This window comes from Pygocentrus nattereri, chromosome 22 (genome assembly GCF_015220715.1).
Source record: "Pygocentrus nattereri isolate fPygNat1 chromosome 22, fPygNat1.pri, whole genome shotgun sequence".
Taxonomy (NCBI): domain Eukaryota; kingdom Metazoa; phylum Chordata; class Actinopteri; order Characiformes; family Serrasalmidae; genus Pygocentrus; species Pygocentrus nattereri.
Genome location: NC_051232.1, coordinates 3,881,882 through 3,906,622, shown reverse-complemented (window position 1 = coordinate 3,906,622; position 24,741 = coordinate 3,881,882). Strand labels below are relative to the sequence as shown.

Genomic DNA, 24,741 nt, shown 5'->3' with positions numbered 1-24,741 from the left:
TAATGGGCTTGACAATTAGCTGATCATTTGAATCAGCTAGGTTAGAGCAGGCAGTGCATTGCTTTAGTATGGATTGACATTACAATGCTATTTACCCCCTTAAATGGCCAGGGCCCACCAGCAGGCCCAAAGTTTTATTATGCACTTCTATAGCCCAAGAATAGCTCAGCAAGTTTGCATTGAAGTCCATGTAGTTACTCAATAACTAGGAATTACTGGCTTGCTACTTTATTATTTAATGACTAGGCTGAATTAAACATTTTCCACATTTTTTTGTGGTAATAAAGTAATTATTTTAATAGAAGTTGTTGGGTTGATAAGGTAGTTGCCATCTATTGGCTTTACCAGCCTTAAAAAGGGCATTACAATGGACACTATGCACAAGATTGGGATATAAAATAAAAATAAAGGTAGTGCTGAAGATTTAGCCCAGTTGCTGCTTACTAAAGCAGCAATGAGGAGCTACTGGCTTAATAAGAGCTAATAAAGCCGCTATACTGTAGAACCCAAGAAGCCCCTGTGGAGTTAAATCTCTGCTTGCAGTTCTCGTGGCTTATACATGTGATCTTTTCTGCATTGGCCGTTATTTGACAGTTAGGAAAATCCAACACACCCACTGAATCCAAAGAGATGTGTAATGTGAAAAACAAAAGGTCAGAGAAACGACCACTCAGAGCTTTTTCCACAACTCTCACCGGTGACATGTTTGGTCACCTTTGTGGTGAAACAATCAAAAATAGAAATGTTCCACTGACATGGACCAATCAGATCTCAAGACAGACATCCGCCTCTAAGACCCTCACCATCATCAGCCCCCCAGCACCAGTCTCTGAGATGGAGAGCTCGAGAGTCACTCTCATCGCTCTCGTCTGTAAGTAAACTTATATTTTTATCCAATAATCTATATTTTGTTACTTTGCTGCCATCAGCACATTTATTTAATGTAAGATCTTCCTTTCTTTGTTTAGTTCAAGGTGTATTTGTTGTATTTTAGTTATTTTGTTCTCCAGGATCTCTGGAGAAGAAGTGCAGCTGAGAGTCAGGCAAGGAGACGACATCACCCTACACTGCGACTGTGTTTGGGAGACTGGATTCAATATAGTTTGGTTTAGAAACTCTTCATGTGAGCATCAACCTCCTCTAAGTATCTCGCCTGAGGATTTCCTGCTTGGGACTCTTCCACGTTACATGCTGGTGTGGAATGCCTCCACCAGAACTCATGATCTGCTGCTGAGGAACATCACTGAATCAGATCTGGGCCTTTACTATTGTGGTGTACATGATAAAAAGATAACTGAAGGAAACGGGATTATACTCAATGAGAATATTTACCATTATGGAAACCGGACCACTCGGCTCTCTCTCTTCGGTAAGATTACGACTGATTATTTCTGCTTGTTAATGTGTTCAGGTTACAGCCAAAGAATATGTTGCTTACCTTTTTATGTACCCTGATAGATTTGCTGCACTTACTAACTGAAAATATATCGCTGCTGTCAGAACAGAACCCCATCCAGAATGCTAACTTTACAGGAGAAGGAAAAAACATACTTTACTTTTAATATAAGTCAATGGAACCAGAGTTTTTCCCAAGTCATTTTGGATCGTTTGGTGTTATATAACGGGGAAACACCTTAAGAGACTTTGTTTAGATGTTATACCAGAAAACAGATCATCTCCAATAGGTGTAAACCTTTAAGCCAGTTTCCCAAAGAGAGATTAGGCCTTGTCCTGGACTGAACAGGATCTTGAATGAAGATTTTCCATTGAAAGGAAAATATAGCCCATGAATAGACTAGACTAACACCCTGCCTAGGAATCTACTCCAATTAAGCAGATCTTGACATTTACACACAAGCCACTGCATACCAACTGTACTGACTAGCTGAACTGTATTTAGTTCAATGGAAATGTAAGCATTACTGAATTTAGTTCATTCAACATTTATTTAAATGTGTAACATTACCATAACCATGCAATAAACACGTTAGGGCAGATGTGCTGTTATGAGTTATCAAGACAGACTTTGTTCAGTAATATAACAGCATCACGTTACAGTTACCTAGAATTTTCATGGCAGATACCAAAATGTCAGATGTTATGACAGCTTGTGTCATGCTTATTTTTGCTCTGTACTCTAGTTTGCTGTCATGACATTACACATTATAGCCTACGTCATGGCAGTTAACAGTAATGGTTATATCACTGGGCCTGGATATGGCATCAGTCATAAGGTGTTTATGTCAAGGTCTGTGGTAGGGTTCAAGTAAAGTGTTACCAAATAGTTCGAATTTAATAGAAAGGATTCATAAAAAATGCATTGCAGGCCATGTTCTTTTATAGTATATACATAGTTGGGAGTCCCAAATACAATTAATATCAGTGCTATGTTGGTCGGTGTCGCCTCCATTAGAAAATAAAGTGTTATATGCTACATTGGGGGAAATAGACACACCGCATTTCTAATGAACCTATTGTATGATTATTTTAGACTTTTCCACCTTAATGCCATAAAATCCCAGGCTTATTACTTCCTAACCATTTACATTTATGGCATTTGGCTGACGCTCTTATCCAGAGCGACTTACAATTTGATCATTTTACACAGGAAGGTGAAGGTGGTGTTTGGAGTCTTGCCCAAGGACTCTTATTGGTGTAGTGTAGGGTGTTTATCCAGGTGGGGATTGAACCCCAGTCTACAGCACAGAAGGCAGAGGTGTTACCCACTACACTAACCAACCACAAGCAAGGAATGCAATTCAACAACAAAGCTGTAAACATGAGGGGTGGAAGCCTCAACTTGCATTTCATGCATTTAAGGGATTCACTAATGCAGTTCCCCTTTCGCTCTTATTACAGGCCCCTGTCCTGATCTCCCCCAGACCCCTCTCACTCCTCCTGTATCAGACTGTAGTGTCTGCTGGAAGCTGCTGGCCAGTGTGTGCGTCCTTCTCTCGTCATGCTTGACCTTAACCTGTGCTTACTGCTGGAGCAAAACTAAAGGTACCCCTCACAGGTTAACCTAGTCAAATAGCTAATCTAGTTACAGTCCAGTAGTGAAGCTTTAACATTACCGGTGCCTGTCTGAGTATTTTCTGATGTTCTTCCTGACCATAGTATCAGACCGTGGAGCAGACCAACAGACGAGTGTGAAGATGAGAAAGCATAATGAGGTACAGCACACAACACTGTACACTGCATAACCAGGGTGTCCAGTCTTACCCACAAAGGGCTGGTGTGGCCACAGGGTTTCATTCCAATCAAGCCAAAGCACAGTTGATTGTACTTAACCAGCTGGGCTTCAGCTTCAGTAGCCGTTCATGTTTGCTCATGCTTTGCTGGAATGAACAGTGGCTACTTCTTAAGACTGGACACCTCTGATGTATAGCAATGGGTAACACTTCATAACAACATTACAAGACACCTATTAGATCTTACTTCATCATTTTAATCTATCCTGGGCATTTACTTAGTCATCATGAAGTCATATATTTGCTTTACTGTATAACAGATGTATAAGCTATTACTACATAAGGGGGTTCTGTGCACTAACCAGGAAATGTATAGCTTAAAAAATTATAGTCTACATACTGTTTCTGTCCAAAGGAAAACATGGACCTCCAAAATCATAACATTACAAAAGAAGCCAAAAAAATCCCTTAACTGTCAATGTAAGTTAATATGAAGACCATTGTTCCCATAAAATTGTCCTGGACAGCTGCTGACCTCAAATGGTGTAAAGAAATAAAAATCAGCAGAAACAGACAAACACTTTTTCCTTTAGACAGAGATGACACTGATTGTTTATCTGCTTTTTCACACTAGTTTACAATTAATGGGGTTTTTTTAGTGGTCCTTTTAGATAAAACAAAGAGGTTCTCAGTAACACGTCAAAAACATGAGTGATTACGTTTTGGGTTGAGATTAGGTTTAGGATTAGGGCCAGGGTTAGTTTTAGGATTAGGATTTGGGTTGAGGTCAAGGTTGAATGCTAAATGATTTGGTAGAGATTCGCTTTACAGTTTCAGTTTCTGTTAAAAACTTTAGGCACACAAAACTTGAAATAAATGACCAGAAAAAGGCAAACAGAAAGCTGAGAATAGCAACCACCTGCGAAAAGAGGGTAACCAAATACACACCCATGGAAACCCTAATGATAGGGTTGAGCTACAGGTCTAGGAGGAAATGGGGAAAGGGTGGATCCAGGCGCAGCACACAGTCACCACTTCAGATTAGGGCTACAAAAACAAGTGGTCACACTTTATTTGAAGGCTACCGACATTATAACACAAATCTAAGCACTGAATAACATTTTGAAGCAATGCTTGATGCTTAATGAACAGCTTATGTCAGCAATCGCAATATATCATAAATTAAATGACACTGAACTGACATGAGTTTGCATTTTTGACACTTATAATAGGTTTATAAGTGGAGCATAATGTGCATCACTTTAGTTTAAGATCCCTTATGTCAATGCATTGTAGTTTACTTCATAAAAAAACCTTGTCATGTTGCATTTACTACCATAAACTGGTCATCAGTACTAAAATATTGCTTTATAAATGTGTCTACATGTCTTATGTAGTCCCTCTGTGGGTAGCCTTCAAATACAGTGGTACCAAATCATGACCAAGTAATGGTTCACATGTTGATGTATTAATTAATGATAAATAACCATAAAACACATCATTTGTGTGTCCTATGTCAAACATGAAACCCCTAATAGATGTCCTATAAACTGTTTATTATGATAAAGTAATGTTCTTAAGCTGTCTAAAGAGCAAATGTCTTCTGATTACAGGTAGAAGGACGTGAGGTTTGTTATGCTTCGCTGGACATCCCGAGCAGAGGACAGAAACGTCCAACGACAAAGGGAGTTGAGAACTTCTGTACTTATTCTGTGGTTAAAACCGAGAGAATGTAGATACAATGAAGAGGATTCATTCATTCATGATTCCCAGGTGTTCTGCTGGTGAGGGTGGGAACCAATGTAGCTCAGGGGAATCCAGTTCAGAGGGAACATTTATCAGAATATGCATGACAAGAGTTCAAACCTTCGCCATTTTTTAAAATATTTGAACATAATTTGAACATACCAGCTGCCATTAACACGTGATTACATTTCTTGCTGAACCGACCAATAGAAAGAATCCAAAATGACTTAGAATAACATGATGTCATTAACTTGCATTGAAAGTCATGGATGTTTTCTCCTTTCCTGTTAAAGTTACTTTTTTGAAGATATGAGCTTTTGTTCAGACATCAACAATAAAAATGTCATCATGAAAAAAAAAAAAAAAAAAAAAAATTCCATTTAAAAAAATCATGGCTTGAGTGATAATTCGGTAACACTTCACTGTAGGGTATGGTCCATAAAGCTACATGACCTTGTAACGCCAGGGAGCGATGAGGCGGATACACATCCTGAGTAAAGTGAGTTTTATTACAGGCAAATCCAAAATCAGGGCCGAGACGGTCCAGGTTCATGTAGCCAACGCGGAGAAAAGAAACACAGACTGAAATACACAACGGAGAAACACACCAAACATCCAAACATATCAAACAGTCAAAGAAAGACCAAACACAGGGCTTAAATACACAACAAGGATAATGAGGGACAGGCAGAAAACAGGTGGCAGTGATTGGGCAGAGTCAGACAACAAGGGAGCTGGACTTAGACGCAAAACAAAGAAGCACATGGACGATAAAGAGTAAACAAAAAGCACATGGAAGGGAGGGAGGAGCCTCCTACAGACCTACATAAATGTTTATAAACGCCTATTCCAACAGATGTCATTCACTATAAAGGACGTATTTGCCCATTTTAATCAAAGTTAGCTAAAGTAGCCTTGATGGCAGATGTTGCTTAACTGAATAAGCATTTATGTCAAGCTTATGTGCATGTCAGGAACTGTACAGTCAATTGTCACCACAACTTCTAACTGCATGGCATTAAAACAATGTTCCTCATCATGTTCTGAGGTTTCATGTGATACTTAGTTTTGTGTCCTATATTAAAATGCTCTGTTGTAGTGAAATAAAGCTTGTGTGCTTCCTAGTACATTAACATTGGTCATGAACACACAGCTACTGGGCTATTTTTCCATTGTTTTAAAATCAGAGGAGCCTGATTTGTCACAGCCAAAGATGAGTGGACTTTATTGCATACTGAATCAGACCTTTATATTGAACGACTTTAAAAGGCCGAGCTACAGTTCTCTGGATTATTAACAAACATCTTACTATAAGCAGATGTACAGCTAACATACCATTGCCTTCTTTGTTACAGCAAACAATGGACACTTCCCTTAAAGCTGAAAATGGCTGATTAGAATGAATAATTGACATTTAACAAGCGTAATTCAGAGTCGAGGCTGTTGACAACCTTTGTGATTATATTTTGAGTGTACATTTTCATAAACCTCACACAGAATCTAGAACCAAGCAGGGCTTTCGGTACCATGGACAGGGACTATCAACATATTTATGACACCATTGTTACTGCCAGGCTTCACATCTTCATCAAAGGATCAAATAGTTCAATAGTTTGTGAGATATAACCAGCAACATGGCAGAAGCTGACTGTTGAAAAGGGCCAGTGGACGAGCTGGAAGATTGATGTGGAGTCGCATGCTGGAGCTCCTCAAGCAAGAGTGAGCAATAATATGGTGTCCCAAGCAATCGTTACAGAAGACAAAGAGCTTTGTGACCTTGCCGTGCTTTGCCTTGCCCTTTTGGAAAATAAAAACTGGAGGAATGTGGGGAAGGTATCTTCTCTTCCTAGGTCACAAAAACGCACCAGCTGTAAAAGCAGAGACTTGCATTAAGCAAACCTCTTCTGAGGCAGAACAGGAGATTAAATCGGTCCTTAAATCGGTCATCACAGAGGAAAAACAGCTAACACCATCGTTGGCTACTTCCAATTTTCCACAGGGTTTAAAGATGGGGTTCAAAGGGGACATTGTCAACCAGTTGAAGGTTCATTACTTCATTATCTAGCCCTTTTTCCACTTTACCCTGGCATTCTCCTCTCCTTTGTACCATCTTGCACTTTGCATCTGAGAACAAAGGGTAAGAAAAGAAGGACAGACAGGGCAGAGAAACCCGACAGAGAAGAGGACATTCAACTGTCATGTAGAACATTGGTTTGGTCTTTTGAGGATTTCAATCCTACAAAGGGAAAAAAAGAGAAATGAGGCCAGATTTTATCCACAAGCTTGATGGGTGGCCATGAAATCTACAGCATCTATACCATTTTTTAATGTGATCACACCTTTAAGCTTTTAGTTGGAATAAAGAATGCTTCATTTAACCATCCATCCATCCTAAGCCGCTTCTCCGTCAGGGTCGCGGGGGAATGCTGGAGCCTATCCCAGCAGTCTTCGGGCGGAAGGCAGGATACACCCTGGACAGGTCGCCAGTCCATCGCAGTTCATTTAACCATCTGTGTCTTAAATGGAATTGGTTTACCAAAAACCCCTTTAGTCTCTTCACTCCCAACCCAGCCAAATATTTTATTCAACTAAACCAATCAGGTGTGAGAATCGTCTACCTCGAACATTGTTTTAAGAAAAGTGAGAGATATTAAGTCTGTGATTGGCTTGTGCTTGAGTAAGATATACTGATAATGTAGATCCTAATCAGACCAATCAGATCTCAGCATAGACATCTGCTTCAAAGAACCACACCTTTCTGTATAATGCTGTTCTGTAAATCTATGTGAAGTTGCCTGTTATTCATTTGATCCAGTATGTAATTGGCGTGTGGTAGATGTTTTGTTCTCCAAGATCCCTGGACCAGAATTGGAGATGATGGTCGGATCAGGAGATGATGTGACTCTCTACAGCGACTGTTTTTTGGAGGCTGGATACAGTTTGGTTTAGAATGTGCTGACATGAGAATCAATCTCTTCTCATTATGTTGACTGAGTCTTAATTCCTCTCATTGGTTCTTCTCCATGCTCTTAGAGTTTTCCTTTCCTTACTAAAGAAAAAGGCCTCTCTGTCGGTGTTCCAGGGAAAACTCCTCAGCCATAGTGAAAGGTTTTTCTGTTGGTACTCCTTGGAAAAATCCCCAGCCATGGTGAAAGGTCTCCCTGCTGGAATTCCCAGAAAAAGTCCTCAGCCTTGTATCTAGGAAAACTCCTTAGCCATGCTGAAAGGTCTGTCAGTATTCCTGAGAAAACTCATCTATGGTAAAAGGTCACTCTTCTGGCATTCATATGAAAAGTCCTCAGCATCTCAGTCCTCAGTGTCTGAGAGAACTTCTCTGCTGAGTAGACCGGCCTGTCTGTTGGTATTCCAGGGAAAATTCCTCAGCCAAGGTGAAAGGTTTCTTTGTCTGTATTCCTTGGAAAACTCATCCATGGTGAAAGGTCTCTTTGTCAGTTTTCCTGAAGAAACTTCTCAGCTTTGGTGAAAGGTATCTCTGCTGGTATTCCCAGGAAAAGTCCTCAGCCTTGTATTTTGGAAAAATCCACAGCTATAGAGAAAGGTGTCTACTCCTGGATGCCTAGGGAAAGTCTTTAACTAAAGGGCAACGTCTCTTTCTTTAATTTGAGTGATGCAGCAAAGTTCTTCACCAGCAGGGGAAGTTCAAAAGCATACCCACAACAAACCAAAACCTCACAAGAACAAAAAGAAGAACATCTTTGACAGTGAACAATTGTGGTTAGTTGGTCTAACAGAAAAAAAATCAGTTATGTAAATGTATCCCCCCCCCTGCTAGACACTGCAATCACACTACAACAGGAAACCCACAAAGAGGCCATCAACCGCGACTGCCTTTACTGACCTTTAGGCCTGGGCAAGGGATTAGATTGACCTAAAACCTTTATATCACTTGCTGTTCTCCAATAAAATTTACCCAATCAACTCTCTGCCCTTAGCTGAGGCACTAGACCTCATTGATGTCATTTATGTTTCAGTGGTGTTGGATTTGATTGGGTGGAATTGTGTACTTGGAAATTTCCTCATATTTGAAAAATGCTGTATGTAAAAATATCACTGGTCTAAAACTAAACTTTTATGGTACAACTGACAAGTTGACACCACTTTCAATCCCTTTCTGGAGCATCTCAATCGCACATATGGGAGAGTATAACGTGACTGTTTATGTACTTCAGAAAGATTGAACTAACCATCCTTTTTCAATGGAAACAGGAAGTTGGTCTACCAAAACCCCCTATACTCTCCTTCACCCCAAGTTGCTCGTAACACATTCAGACAATGAGACGTCAGAAACATCTACGTCGAAGGCTCTTCTGAGAAAGGTGACAAATAGGAGGCCTGTGATTGGCTGGAGTTGTTTTTACATGTGGTTGCGTTTATGTCCAAGGTATTGTGATAATGTAGACAGGCATTTTCCACTGAGGTGGACCAATCAGATCTCGACACAAACATCCGCTTCAAAGGCCCTCACCATCGTCAGCTCCCCCAGCGCCAGTCTCTGAGATGGAGAGATCAAGAGCTATTCTCATCGCTCTCGTCTGTAAGTAAACTTACATCTGACCAGATTCATCCTATAGTGCATCTCATTTTCAACCGATTTTCTTTTATATATTAAGAAACGTAATGACTTTCTGTGTAAAGTTATGTGAGCTCATTGTTCTTTCACTGGTGTGTTGTAGGTGCTTTGTTCTCCAGGATCTCTGGAGCAGAAGTGGAGATGAGGGTCAGACCAGGAGACGACGTGACTCTCTACAGCGACTGTATTTGGAAGAGTGGATTTAGTATAGTTTGGTTTAGAAACTCCTCATGTGAGCATCAACCTCCTCTCATGATATCAACTCCAGATTTGATACGTGGTGCTGATCCACGTTACTCTGCTGTGTGGAATCCCTCCAACAAAACTCATGATCTGCTGGTGAAGAACGTCTCTGATTCAGATGTGGGTCTCTACTTCTGCGCTATGTATGAGAAAAACATCACCAAAGACGAAAAGGGAGTTTTACACCCTGTAGATATTTATCACTACGGGAAAAGAACCACTCGACTCTCTCTCCTTGGTGAGATCACTCACTTTCGCATGTTCTCATGTTCTTATACGCTGAGGAAAGTAGAAACATGATATGCACAGTCAAACATGCTGAACAGTAGTTTTGTTTGTTTTTTAAATTTTATGCTTTCTTGCTTTTAACCATGTTGTATTCTCCACTTTCAGGTCCTTGTGCTGATCTCCCCCAGACCCCCTCCACCCCTCCTGTCTCAGACTGTAGCGTCTGCTGGAAGCTGCTGGTCAGTGTGTGTCCTGTGTGTGTTCTCCTCTCCTCCACCTGTGTGTGCTGCATCTACAGACACGCAAAGAAAGGTACTCTGTTTTTCTTGACGTAGACCTTGTGTTGCACCTTTACATCCACCCATATTGGAACTACACTGGACATGAAACACAATATCAAATATCTTGACCAGTGACATGTATTAAACATTTCAAACCTCAATGTTTGTTTTTACAACCAACGAGAACAACAGCGCCTGCATGTTCAACCAGTGGATACATCATGTGTGCAATCAATAAGTGTATATATCATATGAAACATATCACTGCTGTTGGAAGAAAACCTTCTATTTCAATTTTTTCCCCCAAATGTCTTGAAGAATGGACCAAAGGAAATGGCTCTTGGAAATGACTTGGAAATAAGTCTGGTTCCATTGACTTGCATTAGAAGTGAAGTCGGTTTTTTCCTTCTTCTGTAAAGTTGACATTTTGGAGATTTGAGGTTTTCTGACAGCAACGTCATTCACAATCAATGATTGTGTCACGTGTACAACAATTATATACATATATATATATATATATATATATATATATATATATATATAATCATATTGTGTGGCATAGCGTGATGCGAGGCAACACGGATGTCTGCTAGTTAACAGAACTGGCAGTTGGCATTCTCCTCCAAAGATATTGAGCTGTCCAATGAAGTTGTGTTACTTAAACAGGTTAAAAAAGGACTTTGGCTTCACATGAACTATAGGAAGCATGTGCCAACCTTCACCCTCCTAGTGCTGCAGGCATTGTGTGCTTTGGAGAGATCTAGTTAGCAGGCAGGATTGAAAATGCCTGAAGTGTTGAGAAAACTGGGGGAAAAAAAAAAAAGAAAAAAAAAAAGCACCCACTCAAAAACACTCAGTGGCGTAAATCACAACCCACGCCAATGTGTTAACATGTTATTAACGGGTTATTAACACCACTCTGTTTTTCATTTTTTGAGCTGTAACTGCAGGGGTCTTTATATTTTTCCAATGTGCCTTTGGGAAGTTTGAGCTGATGTGTAACATTTACCATTCACAGCAGAAGCTGGTCAGGAACGGAGGAACAAAGCGCAGAGACGGCGAAGCAGAACAACCGATGAGGTACACACACACACACACACACACACACACACACACACACACACACACACACACACACACATGCTTGCTGTAGCCTCTCATGGAAACATTTGTGGTTACCCTCATGTAGCTGTGGTTGCGCTTGCGTATCATCACCTTGGTGGTCATTCTCTAAATAGTGTTCACACACACACACACACACACACACACACACACACACACACACAACAGGCTATTTTAGTTCACGCTCTGTTGAACTTACTGAACAATGGAAAATAAAGAAAGAAAGAAAACGCTTTTTATTGAGAGACAAATACATATTCTTTATAGATATTCAACTTTACTTTGCCCTTAATATGGAACTAATTCAGAATGAAACGCAGCCACTGGGCTGAAACGGGAGGCGTTAGTGATTGGTTGGTGTAGTGGACAACACTTCTGCCTTCCACGTTCTAGACTGTAGTTCAGTCCCCGCCTTGTCAAACAGCCTACACTATACCTCCTTGGGCAAGACTCCTAACTCCACCTTTGCCCGTATAAAAGTGATCAAACTCGTAAGTCACTCTGGATAAGAGCGTCAGCCAAATGCTGTAAACGTACATTTTTATGGGGTGCTACTGGCGGGCTAAAACATGAGAAGGAAGTGTGACACATAAGGAGGCAGCAGTTTCAAACTTTATAAATCAGCTGCTGGCTGGTCAGTGCTGTATGGTCGATAAGCATTCCTTATTTTTTAATCAACATTTTCCTTCATGAGACTTTAGAAGCGCTGAACTCCAAAAACAAACTTTAAAACATGGAAAGAAGTTACTGAATATTTATTAAGCTCACAGACAAGAAGCCAAGATCGCAATTGGGCACCTGCGGAAATCTGTGTGGAGACGATAGAGTCTGATGTTTGAAGATGAGTGGAAGTGAATTAAAATGCATTTCTACCAATTCGGTGTTAAAAAGTGGCTGGGACGATATATTAAATAAGCATAACGGCTTAAAATAAGCACAGCACTTCTAATAAGACCCTAAATAAGACTTTAGACTTTTGCCCCATTTCAAATGCATTTATAAGAGCGAAAAAAAAAAAATCCTGGGAGGAGTTTATTCAAATGAAGTGCCTACTCTTATAGTGGGGACTACCTCTGAACTCATTACTGCCTGCGAGTTTATTATTGAGTGTATGGCAGATATTGTTTGCACATAAAAGAAATTTATGTAGGGAAAAAAAAAAAAAAACACCCAACGTTATTCTTAACGGGGTGAATGTGAAATCAAATTGTTTTCCTAAAACTGTTTTAAACTTCCTTAAACTGCTTAAAAAGCAGAGAAACAGTTTGAACCTGAAACAGACACAATGTTTTTGTGGCCTTTCATGAAGAAATGTGAGCCAAACATGTATTTATACTGCACTAAATCATATGTTAATTATGAAAATGCACCAGGACTCATTTGCATGGAAAATCTTGATAGATCACCTGATATATTGGTCACCCCCACCAAGGCAAAGTGTCAGTGCCTCTCATAGTAAACCTGCCCCTTTGTCCTGCTGTCACCTGTCATTCATCAGGATTCAGAGGCAGTTCATGACTAGGCAGGTCATAACATGTTATGAACACTGTTTATAATACATTACATAACGTATTCATAATCTATGATTCAAATATTAGTCACCTTTGCCACACCTTCTGAACGCATTATAATATGTTATGAATGTGTCCAGTGTCAGACTTTCAGGCTTTCAGATAACATGTCTATGTTGGAAACTCCTAAACACTACATTTAATTTGAAAACCTATTTATTTCCTGTAGGTTGGAGGAGATGAGGTTTGTTACGCTTCATTGGACATCCCAAGCGGGGGAGAGAAACGGCTGAAGAAGAGAGTTGAGGGTTTGGATTTCAGTACATATTCTGAGGTTAAAACTGACGGAATGTGAAGATATTGGACTTTTAATAATTCATAGAAGAAACGTAAATGTTCCTTACGTTATAGAGAGAATCGTCTGCATATACTGACCTTGAACGTTGTTGATGGAACAAAACTGCAACATTGTGTTATTTCGCTTTTTATGGTCCACTGCCTTTTGCGATTAGAATGTGCTTATATTCATGTAAATAAATAAATAAATAAATAAATAAAAATGCATAATTTACTTAAATACAAACCTGCTTCTGGGTGGCGGTGGCTCTGAGAGACTCTGGAGATGTGGCTATGGAGGCAACCTCATGCGAAGGCTCGCGGTGGGCATTTTGTTTTTCTCGTTGCTTGTCAGTTAAAGGTTATTTAGTGTTTGTGGGGTGTGGACTGTGTGTGGCGTGGCATGGCGTGCCCCGGGGCACATCACATAGCTTGTAGGCAACCATCGTCCTGCTCAGGTCAGTCATCAGTGGCAGAGGAGGAGCCTCGGCATGCATGAGAAGCATCTAGGACAGTGTCCCTGGTGCAGTGGGAGGTAATGAGGGTGCAAGGGGCAGGTCAAAAGCTGCTGTTGCTGCCGTCACCCCCAGCTGTCTGGGTCTTGATGCAGTGAGCTGTGGGGAGCCCTACCATATGGCCCTGGGGGAGGACAGGGAATGCAAGCCCTTGGTTCCTCATGGTTTTGTGCTTGTTGGGACTGTGCATTCACAGTTGCTTCACAATGGCAATAAAAACACACAAATCGACAGTAGACAAAACACAGGTCACACACAAGTTCCCCAGAGGGTGAGGATTTTGTACTGAAAACCCTTCTGGCCAGTAGAATCTACTAACCCCTGGGTGTGAGTGAGTGAGTGAGTGACTGTGTGTCTGTCTGTCTGCCCTGCGATGGACTGGCGACCTGTCCAGGGTGTATCCTGCCTTCCGCCCGAAGACTGCTGGGATAGGCTCCGGCACCCCCCCGCGACCCTGACGGAGAAGCGTCTTAGAAAATGGGATGGATGGATGGACAATGCAGTCAGACAAATACCGTCTCCTGGCATCCACCAAATTGAGACTCGTCCATTGGATTGCCAGATGGGGAAGCATGAATCGTCACTCCATTGAACAAATGCCCACTGCTCCAGAGTCGGCGCTTTACACGACTGCATTTGACGCTTTGCATTACATTTGGTCATGTACGGCTTGGATGCAGCTACTTGGCCAAGGAAACCCATTCCATGAAGCTTTATACATGTTACTCTTGAGCTCTTCTGAAGGCCACATGAAGTTTGGAGGTCTGTAGTGATTGACAGTGACCTCTGTGCACTATGCCCCTCAGCATCCGCTGACCCCGCTCTGTCATTTTACGTGGCCGAACACTTCGTGGCTGAGCTGCTTTCATTCCCAATCGCTTCCACTTTGTTATAATCCCACTGACAGTCGACTATGGAATATTTAGTAGTGAGGAAATTTCACGACTGGACTTGTTGCTCAGGTGGCGTCCAATCACGGTACCACGCTGGAATTCACTGAGCTCCTGAGAGCCACCCATTCTTTCACTAATGTCTGTAGAAGCAGTCTGCAGGCCTAGAGGCTCGGCTTTATACACCTGTGGCCATGGAATTGATCGGAATACCTAAATTAAATTATTTGGATGGGTGAGTAAATACTTTTCGCAGTATAGTGTAGCTCTAATTCTATAGAAAACTCCCCAGCCTTGTACCTGAGTAAATCTATGTCTTGGAAAACCTCTTAGCCACAACAAAAAGTCTCTGTGACCATGCCTGAGAAAACTCCTTGGACACAAACCCAGGAGAACTCACTTTGCCACTGTGTCCAAGAAAACAATTCCAGAACTCCTTGTTCTTTGGAATAGGTCCCTCTGCTGGCAAACCCAAGAAAACTAAACTGCAGACCTGGGAAAATTAAAGCAAAACTCATCTCTGGTGGGGAAAGGTTTCTTTGCCAGTGGGCCTGGGACAAGTCCTCATGTGTGAGGAAAGTAGAAAAAAAGCTGAACATCCATGACAATAAAAAAAATTTAAATCAGTTCGTATGTTAGATGAACAAGTAATGCAGCTCTCCTCTTCCCCTCCCCACTAGACATGCTGCAGTGAAACTACAACAGGAAACCCACAAAGAGGCCCTGCACTCAGACTGCATTTACTGACTCATGTCTAGGCCTCACTTTCAGGCAAAGTATTAGACTGACCATGGACTTGTATATGACAGGCTGCACTCCAGTCCCTATCAGCTCTGTACCCTTTGCTGATGCACTAAAGCTGTTTATATGGGAAATGTTTGCGCTGCTGGATTTGATTGGATAAAACTATGTTTGGGCATGTAAAACAAATAGTTTCAACGTGCTAAAAGTAACAATACTACTAGTAGACAGATTGTTTTGTTGTTGCATTTGTTTGATACAAATTAATCACTTTTTAGCATCACTTTTGGTAAAGGATAACACAGCTTGTGCACTACAATCAGGCTAAATAAACCTATTTTGAATGGAGTCCCCTGCAGTCTCTTTACCCACACCCCAAACCTGCTCATAAGAAATTCAGGCAAGAGAAAATTTCCGTTCACATGGACCAATCAGGTACGAGACACATCACCAGAAAGTTGAGCAATGCAAAGTCCGTGATTGGCTTGCAGGGTTCTTGCATGTGATTAAGTGTATAGATCTGAGATACAGTGACGATCTTTCAAATAGTGAGACGTGTTCCAGTGTCTCCATCTGCATCCAAAATACCAAGGATTGTGCTCTCCAAGACAACATGGAGGTACTGTAATCACTGTCCTGCTGCAAAAAGCCACCCTCCTCAACTGCAACTGGTAATGTGGGAGCAGACTTGAAAGAGGTGGAGCTGTGCCTTGTGAATTCCTAGGTGGCAGTTTAGAGACATTTACAAGGGCACGAAACCAGTCACAGGGAAAAGTTTCTTCTCCAATGTCCTCAGGAAGACTCCTCAAATGCAGGGAAAGATTTGTTTGCCAGTGGTCCTGGGAAAACTACTCAATTGCAAGCCCAAGAAAACTCCTCAGCTGGTGCGTAAAGATCCTCCTGTAGGCACACACGAGAATATTCCTCAGCCACAGGGAAATGTCTCTCTAAAGACATGGTGGCAAAAAAACAACCCCTTAGCTTGTATCCCATGTCTGAGAAAATCTCTCTCAGCTGGCATGTCTTGGAAGGTCTCAGTGTCCGTTACTTGACTGATGGGGATAAACTCCTTGGCCAGAGGGGAAAAATGTTCACTCACAAAATCTACAAGTCAGACTTGGTAGAGATTCGGCAGGAAGAGTCAGGAGACCGGAGCTTCAGCATTGACTGGAGTTCATCTCGACATACAGAGTATGGGTGCAGCGGGGTCGATCAACAGTCAATCAGCAGTATAAGGAGTCTAGTCTTATTCACGTACATGCAGTCAGTCATGCATGGGCACAGCTCGGTCATCAGTGCGTCACTAGTCCAGTCTGGTCACCAGTCCAATCCATCACCAGTGTCGTCTGGTCACCAGTCTGTCAAGAATACTTTAGGAGGACCTTATATACACTGAAAACTAAGGGGTAGGAAGGAGGACGCAAGTGATTTTGAGGAAGGATAAGCAGGAGTTGTAGAAGGAGAATATGAATAGAGATTTAGGGGGTCGAAATAAAGGGGGAGGAGACTTATCATAAGGTCATGAGACCTTGGGGGTCTTTTCAGTACAAACAAAGGAGTGAGTGGGCAAGGTGAGGGTGTGACCAGTTTTACCTTTCTGGCATTTGCTTAAACTTTATAATGAACATGGTTTAGACCTGAGGACAATAACATAAGGGAAGATAACGTGTTGAGAATATTTTCTCTCAGACTTTAAAGATGATCAACCATGGCAAAGAAAAAAAATGTGACTAGGTAGTATATCAGATAGTCTAAGCTGTGTAACTCTCCTCCTCCCCTCCCCACTAGACACTCTTTAGGCACACTACAACAGGAAACCCACAAAGAGGCCCTGCACTCTGACTGACTTAACTGACGGGTAAGATCTGTTGTACATAGATTTTAGGCCTGGCCTCACTCTCTTTTCCCAGGTGTAAAAGAGTGACCTAGGACCTGTATGTAACTTGCTGTTCTCCAATTAAATCCATGCAATCAGCTCTCAGCCCTTTGCAGATGGATTAAAACTCTTTTCAATATTTCATGGTTCATGTTTCAGTGGTGCTGGGTGTAAATAAAAAAAATCTGCATTTGGAAATTACCTCATATGAAATATGCAAAAAAGGTCACTGGTACAATGTTAGGGTGCATATTTAAACAACTTAACCCTTTTTAATGTTACTAAATTTAACGTACAGTTCAGTGTAACATTGTTAAAAGTTTTAAGCATCTTTTGTCCTTTTCAATGGAAACAGGAAGCTGATTTATCAAAGCCCCCTGCAGTCTCCACCCCTTCACCCTCACCCTGCTCAAACACATTCAGACATGAAAAATATTCCGTTGACATGGACCAGTCAGACATCAAACATGTCTACATTGAAGGCTCTTCTAAGAAAGCTGACCAATACGAAGCCTGTGATTGGCTGGTATTTTTGCATGTGGTTGTGTTTACGTCCGAGATACACCGATAATGCTGACACATATTTTCCACTGACGTGGACCAATCAGACCTCGACACAGACATCCGCTTCAAAGACCCTCACCATCGTCAGCCCCCCAGAACCAGTCTCTGAGATGGAGAGGTCAAGAGCTGTTCGCATCGCTCTCGTCTGTAAGTAACTTACATCTGACCAGATTCATCTAATAGTGCATCTTGTTACTTTGGATTGATTTTCTTTTAAATATTTAGAGACGTAATACGGCTTTCTGTGTAAAGTTATGAGAGCTCATTGTTCTTTCACTGGTGTGTTGTAGGTGCTTTGTTCTCCAGGATCTCTGGAGCAGAAGTGGAGATGAGGGTCAGACAAGGAGACGACGTGACTCTCTACAGCGACTGTGTTTGGAAGAGTGGATTTAATATAGTTTGGTTTAGAAACTCCTCATGTGAGCATCGACCTCCTCTCATGATATCAACTCTAGATTTGATACGTGGTGCTGATCCACGTTACTCTGCTGTGTGGAATCCCTCCAGCAAAACTCATGATCTGTTGGTGAAGAACGTCTCTGATTCAGATGTGGGTCTGTACTACTGCGCTGTGTATGAGAAAAACATCACCAAAGACGAAAAGGGAGTTTTACACTCTGAAGTTATTTATCATTACGGGAAAAGAACCACTCGACTCTCTCTCCTTGGTAAGATCACTCATCCTGGCCTACAAATGCTTTGACAAGTAGCAAAATAATGTGTATGGTTAAATATGGATGTATAATATTTAATAAGATTACTTTTTCAACAAATATTAGGCTCTTAAGTTCCACTTTCACACTTGTTTCAGGTCCTTGTACTGATCTCCCCCAGACCCCCTCAACCCCTCCTGTCTCAGACTGCAGCGTCTGCTGGAAGCTGCTGGTCAGTGTGTGTCCTGTGTGTGTTCTCCTCTCCTCCACCTGTCTGTACTGCATCTACAGACACACAAAGAAAGGTACTTTCTGTTTTTCTTCTTACTGGATATTTACCAGAATTACAAAAGTACATTTAATACAACACCGAGTAACTTGACTACCAGTGACTGAACTTTTCCAAACTCAGCCAGTTTTACTACTGAGTACATATGAATTATATGCGTTCAACACTGAACGTTCCTGTAACTTTATCTATTTTGGGGAGTTTATTCCGTTTATTAGGCTACTTTCACTCCATTTCATCAGAAACCCCCACTATGTACACTGATAGTTACAGTCTATAGCCCATTTGTTGCTGCAGTTTTTTTTTTCTTTTGAATTCCCAGACCAGTACACACCCCCCCCCTTCATTTTTTTAACAGGGATGTTAATTTTTCTTTTTCGTTTCATCTGTAGTATCACAATCTGTTCTTTCATAATAATCATACTGAAATAAGGTGACGTAGTACCTCAACCACCCAACCGTCCTCCACCCAAAGTCACTCTTGTTACAGTGGAGGACCTGGAGGGGAACTGGAGCTCCACCAACCTGCTGCTTGCGCTAGTCTGCTTCTGCTTATATTATCCATAGTTTTCCCATGAGCTCTGTCCAGCAAAGTCTGCTGAAGGCATTACTTTAAAAGATCGATCAAACTAGGAAATTAACGATAATGTCAATGATGTTTAAAGAGAAACCGTGCTGTGGATTCCCATGCAGTGCAACTGCCTAAGCACTGGCCCCATCATCAGGGGATCATGAGGTCTGTTCCCAGTGATGCCACTGCCGTCCATGACCAGGCATCCAAAAGAGCACAACGGACCTCATTCTCGCTGGGTGGGAAGGATGCTGCCCCATCACTTGCGGTGCTACCCAACAGGGCAATCTGTTAGTTGAGCCGTCCAATGATGTCGCATGAGCAGCCGTTTAAAAGTGAAGCAGCTGGCTTCACATGGCCTGTAGGCAGCGGGGTGGTTACCCTCAACCTCCTACTGGCCAGGGGATAGAACTAAACTTTAAATTAAACTAAATTGGGGTGGAAACTGAGGGGGGAAAAAACAAAACCAAAAAAAAGTGTAAGTCTTTTACTATGCATAATAGCAATTAATAGCATGCTATTAATGGTAATTAACACTATTTTTTTACTTTTGCGATAGAATTACATGCATCATATTTTTAGAACTGAAAATCTAATGTTTACCATTCATCATTCATAGCAGAAGCAGAACCTGGTCAAGAACGGATGAACAAAACCCAGAGGCGGAAAAGTAGAACAACTGATGAGGTACACCCCCACCACCACCCCCCCCCACCGACACCCCCACCCCCACACACCCTTAGCCTGGCTGTAGCCTCTCATGGAAACATTTGTGGTTACTCTTTTGTCGTGAACTGTGTACAAAACGGATTCTAGAAACAGTGACGCAACACAAACTTACCCCATTTTAGTTCTCATTCATCACTCCGCGATATAAAATAAACACTAAATAACCACAGTGATGCAAAAACAATGCATTACAGCTGTTTGGCTTGAATTATCTGTTAAGTGAAACTGAACATTAATATTAGGTAACACTTTATTTGAAGGCTACCTACATAAGGGCTTCATGACGCATTCATAAGCGCTGAATGTGTTTATGAAGCACTATTTGAACATTTACTAAATGCTTATGTTGGTTCTCGCAACGTGACATAAGATGTTTTATGAAATAAATGACATTGTACTGACATAAGAATAAATGTTGAACATATTTACAGCACTATACATAACTGTCAGCATTCTTAAGATCATTGTACTGATATCAGGTGAAATATGCCTGGAAACCTTGGCGCCTACAATAATACTAAAACGGGCGGAGCTTTTTACACTTTTGCCTCATTAAGAATGCATTTCGAGAAACATCTCTCCAAAAGCAAAATACTAGAAGTTATTTATTTATTTAATTATATTTAAGCTCCTACTCTGATAGTTAAACCACTCTGCCCGGTTTAATGCCTGTGATGAGATCAGTTCATTTAAGATGCAAACATGGCAGGCCATGCCACTTCATACTCACTGTGATGGAGAGATAGAGGAAAAAGAAAACGGAATAGTTTTAGAAAAATAAGCTGCATCTCCTTAAAGAGCAGGTTTTGCCTGAATATATATTTGCCTCATTATTTTGAGAAAATGAGTTATAATTTCAACCTAAATCATTAACCTAAAAACAGGCCTTTTCCCCCCTCTTACCTGCTTGAAACTGGCTTTCATGCAGGAAATGTTATATTGCACTGGTCATATATGATTCATGAAGTTCCACTTGTTTTCATTTGTATGTAAGTTTACTACGCATGCCGCCCCACCAGTGCAGAATACTGGGAAACTCTCAATAATTAGTGCCTCTCTTAGTAAATCTGCCCCTTAAATCTTGCTGTCTCACGAGTTTCACCTTGATCCAGAACTAGCCTGAAATAGATTGTGGTGCATTTGATTTTACTTTGGAAAACTAAACATGGAGCATTTTCGCAACACCCCCTAAACGCAACCCCCTGAACATTTATGTTTATGAGTAAGCAGATCAAAATGCACTATGGAAGCTATGAGTTTTGCTGGACTGACAATTTACCACAATTTACGGCATTTATAATTATATAAAGAATTCATAAATGTTTGAGGCAAATATTTATAGTTGCCTTTAACATATCATGAATCCATTATAACGTGTTACGTATGTTTTCATAGTGTTTTATAGACATGGTATTCATAGAAAATGGTCTATGCTGGACCCTCCTAAATGCTATACTTAGTCTTTTGTAAAAAGAACTTAAAAAATGAAAAATTTATATATTTCAATTTATCACAGGTTGAAGGAGATGAGGTTTGTTATGCTTCGTTGGATCTCCCGAGCAGAGGACAGAAGCATCTGAAGAAGAAGAAGAAGAAGAAGAAGAGAGTTGAGAGCTCTGATTTCAGCACCTATTCTGTAGTTAAAACTGATAACATATGAAAAATGTACCACAGTACTGTAATAACTGGCACATGGAAGGTAAATGTCCATTTAGTCTTAGAGAGGATGTTCAACATGCATAAAGTAAAATGTACTTTTATTTATGTAAAATGAACTAGGATGCATCATTTACTCAAAGACGAGACAATTCATTTAAGTTTGCAACTTTTTTTGGCACAAAATGTAAATTAAAAATAAAAAAGCATGCATTTCACTGCATTGCTCTTAAAATAGGATTGAGAACATAGCCTTGCTTTCGGTTTTGTGCTCACCTCTACAAGCTGAAATCTCACAAAAAAGGATTCCAGTTTTAATCCATGAAAAGCCTGTTCAGTCTCAGATCACCGAAATATCTTGGTAGTTGTAAGAGGGGCAGCTATTTGGCTGAAATCATGAATGAAACTTCTAACAAAAGTTAGAAAAATGCTGTAATTCTTTTACCACAATAGGTACTGGCCAGTTCAGAACTTCCTCAACCTTGTGGTCATCCATCACAACCCCACTGGCACCGATAACATATCCTAGGAAAGAATTAGTTTGGAGATAAAATTAGCATTTTTCTCCTTTAACAAACAAATTAGTCTCCAACTAATGTTTAAGTACCAGGTGAAGATGTTGTACATGTTGTTCAAGAGTAGATTAAAAATATTATCGATGTAGGCAATAACAATGTCCAGTCACATCCCTCAGTAGGTCTTTATTGAAAGCTAGAAAAACTGAGTAAGCATTACTGTGACCAAATAGCCTTACCTACTACTCATGGCCCCTTAAGTGGTGACAGGTGGTTTTGCATTCATCCCCTTTTTCGCTCTAAATCAAGCTACAAGCAGTGGGCAGATCTAATTTGGTGAAAATCTTTGCTCCACATAATTACTCTAGGGCTATTTGAGTGGACAAACGCTTTGTTTTGTAGTTTGACTCAAACGTCTAGTCAATACAGGTCTAAGTCCCCCGTCTTTCATTTAATCAGAAAGCAACAGGAAATATGGAAGGTCTAATAAAACCCTGAGCCAAAGCTTCTTTGATGTATGTCTCTAACTCTTTCCGGTTCATGAGTAAAGGGAAAACATGGGATTTGGGATGGGTAACAATCTCTATAAAGGTCTATGGCACAGTCATAAAGTTGATGTGGAGATTGCACTGGTCTCCTCTGGTTCTCCATCTAAAGTGAAGACTCTCAGGTGGGCTTAAAGGGGTTCCAGGGGTATTTAGAGCTCCTGAATCAGACCAGATTGCATAAAATTCCACTTCAGCTCCAGAGTCAATCAAGGCTGAAATCAACCGATACGTCATTAGGTCAGGAGAAAGCTACCAACAGAAGAAAGGACTTCAAAACCAAAGCCTTTGTGTGAACATTCACACATGACATGCAAAGATCTCCATGTAAATGATTAAGTCTCTCCTCTGGGATCAAACCTGATGAATCGCACTGCATAGATTGAGTAGAATTGCTACTTCTGAAGAATCCTGAGGACAGGAATGTGGGACTGGAAGTGACGGGCAGATATACAAGGTTCTGGATAACGTTGATCCTTTAGGGTGTTTGTTGAGGAGGTGGTCCACATGGATAGACAGGGAGATGAGCTGCTCTAAGGTCTTCATCCATTAACTGTGGGTGAATGTCCTTGTTAAGGCCATTACAAAACATCACTGAAAGGGGTGGTTCATTCCTGGAATCTCAGTAGTAATTCCCCACACTCCTCCTTAGGTCTTAAATTTCTTCAAAAATGATTCATAAGAGGCCGTACTCATTTTAGACCAAACAGCAATACTTTACAGGGTTGCCATCAAATGCATCCATCTTATTATAAGCTGGATCTGGAGCACTAGAAGGAACAAACTGCTAAACCTAAAGTCTGAAGCTGGGATGTTAACCCTCATGCCTATGATTAGCTGAAACAACTGCACACGTTGTTTCGACTGGTGTTGTGTTAGGGAGTTCACCAAGTGAGTAAACCTCTAGTAATTGTTGCTGTTGGCCCAAACATGTGTGTGTCGAGGAACCTGCCTTCTGAGGAGCTTCTACATCCACCATCTGCATTTCAGGTGAAATATCCTGTAAGGCTGCATGAGTCAGACGCTTGTGGATAAAAGAATATGAAGCTTAACTGCAAGATGTGTGATCAAAATCAATCAGAAAACAGGCAAAAGTCAATGCCAGAGAAAAACGATAAACCATAGACAACCAGAGAATTGTGAAGGCAAAAAAACAAAAAAAAACACAGCAACTAAACCCCAAAGGGAACAGGCAAAAATGTAGTGAAAAGTACAAACAAAAAGGTTGAGATACACAATAAGCAAAGACAGGGACAAAGGCTTGGTGCACTCTAAACAGTGGTAGTTCATGACTAGTGGATGCTATCACATGACCTCCAATTGGATTCTGGGAGTTGGAGTAGACAGGGTTACACTATGTAGTGAGGAACTGCAGGGTGACGTGACGGCGTCTTTTTCTAGATTTTTGTTCTAAGTTTCATTCAAATTAGAAACCTAAGTGTTTAAGTTGATTTTTCCACTGAGCCAGTACAATAATCAACCAAGGGATTATTCTTAATTATTATTAATCCTTTTGGCTTTGCCAATGAATTAAAAACCTACAAAATCTGATGCATCAGCTGTGGTTGCTGCAAGAGAAAGGGCACCTTAGGTCACTGGGTTAGCAGGTCATATATTCTGTTGAGAACTTTTAGAAGACTTGTTCACAGTGATCTGATTTATGGCTGAAAGTTGTCATTAATCAAAAAGTTGCCTAGCTAAATTGGGAGCAGAGCATTTGTGCTGGTACTCCCTTAACTTCAATCTCATAACATAATGACAGTCATTAACAGCAGGTGTTTAAGCACCATGGACAAGAACCGACTCAATTGAAGCAGAGAGCCTTCAGAGAGAGCTGACTCCATCCTAGCTATTCTGAAAGCTTATTATTTCACCTTAAATGTTCTAGAAACCTCTGAAACCATCTTAACTTTTCTATAGTTATCTTACTCCATCCTGATGCTTCTAT

At 40.9% G+C, this 24,741-nt stretch overlaps 3 protein-coding genes across 4 annotated transcripts; all 3 read left to right on the top strand.

Annotated features, from left to right (window-relative positions):
* Window positions 1–702: 702 nt before the first annotated feature.
* LOC108414735 lies at window positions 703–5,524 on the top strand. Its single transcript, XM_017687638.2, has 5 exons — window positions 703–871; window positions 995–1,369; window positions 2,860–3,003; window positions 3,118–3,173; window positions 4,805–5,524. The coding sequence occupies exons 1-5, from the start codon at window positions 703–705 to the stop codon at window positions 4,925–4,927; spliced, it is 867 nt and encodes a 288-aa protein (XP_017543127.1). The 3' UTR covers window positions 4,928–5,524.
* Window positions 5,525–8,912: 3,388 nt separating this feature from the next.
* Window positions 8,913–13,403, top strand: LOC108414736. 2 transcript variants are annotated; one of them, XM_037533102.1, is made up of 5 exons: window positions 8,913–9,492; window positions 9,632–10,009; window positions 10,165–10,311; window positions 11,302–11,360; window positions 13,143–13,403. In XM_037533102.1, the coding sequence occupies exons 1-5, from the start codon at window positions 9,456–9,458 to the stop codon at window positions 13,266–13,268; spliced, it is 747 nt and encodes a 248-aa protein (XP_037388999.1). In that variant the 5' UTR covers window positions 8,913–9,455; the 3' UTR covers window positions 13,269–13,403. The 2 variants fall into 2 exon arrangements, with proteins under 2 accessions (XP_037388999.1, XP_017543128.1); XM_017687639.2 differs by having other exon boundaries at window positions 11,299–11,360.
* A 4,226-nt stretch (window positions 13,404–17,629) lies between these two features.
* LOC108414738 lies at window positions 17,630–21,935 on the top strand. The gene is made up of 5 exons (XM_017687640.2): window positions 17,630–17,982; window positions 18,126–18,503; window positions 18,647–18,793; window positions 19,968–20,035; window positions 21,594–21,935. The coding sequence occupies exons 1-5, from the start codon at window positions 17,697–17,699 to the stop codon at window positions 21,735–21,737; spliced, it is 1,023 nt and encodes a 340-aa protein (XP_017543129.2). The 5' UTR covers window positions 17,630–17,696; the 3' UTR covers window positions 21,738–21,935.
* Window positions 21,936–24,741: the final 2,806 nt, after the last annotated feature.

Excerpts from the sequence above, each read along its gene's own strand:
- LOC108414738 (XM_017687640.2), top strand. The coding sequence starts at position 17,697 with ATGAAAAATATTCCGTTGACATGGACCAGTCAGACATCAAACATGTCT. Across the intron at positions 18,504-18,646 it reads CACTCGACTCTCTCTCCTTG|GTCCTTGTACTGATCTCCCC; the intron begins GTAAGATCACTC and ends CACTTGTTTCAG. Across the intron at positions 20,036-21,593 it reads AAAGTAGAACAACTGATGAG|GTTGAAGGAGATGAGGTTTG; the intron begins GTACACCCCCAC and ends AATTTATCACAG.
- LOC108414735 (XM_017687638.2), top strand. The coding sequence starts at position 703 with ATGTTTGGTCACCTTTGTGGTGAAACAATCAAAAATAGAAATGTTCCA. Across the intron at positions 872-994 it reads CACTCTCATCGCTCTCGTCT|TTATTTTGTTCTCCAGGATC; the intron begins GTAAGTAAACTT and ends GTTGTATTTTAG. Across the intron at positions 3,004-3,117 it reads CTGCTGGAGCAAAACTAAAG|TATCAGACCGTGGAGCAGAC; the intron begins GTACCCCTCACA and ends TCCTGACCATAG.
- LOC108414736 (XM_017687639.2), top strand. The coding sequence starts at position 9,456 with ATGGAGAGATCAAGAGCTATTCTCATCGCTCTCGTCT. Across the intron at positions 9,493-9,631 it reads TATTCTCATCGCTCTCGTCT|GTGCTTTGTTCTCCAGGATC; the intron begins GTAAGTAAACTT and ends GGTGTGTTGTAG. Across the intron at positions 10,312-11,298 it reads CTACAGACACGCAAAGAAAG|CAGAAGCTGGTCAGGAACGG; the intron begins GTACTCTGTTTT and ends TACCATTCACAG.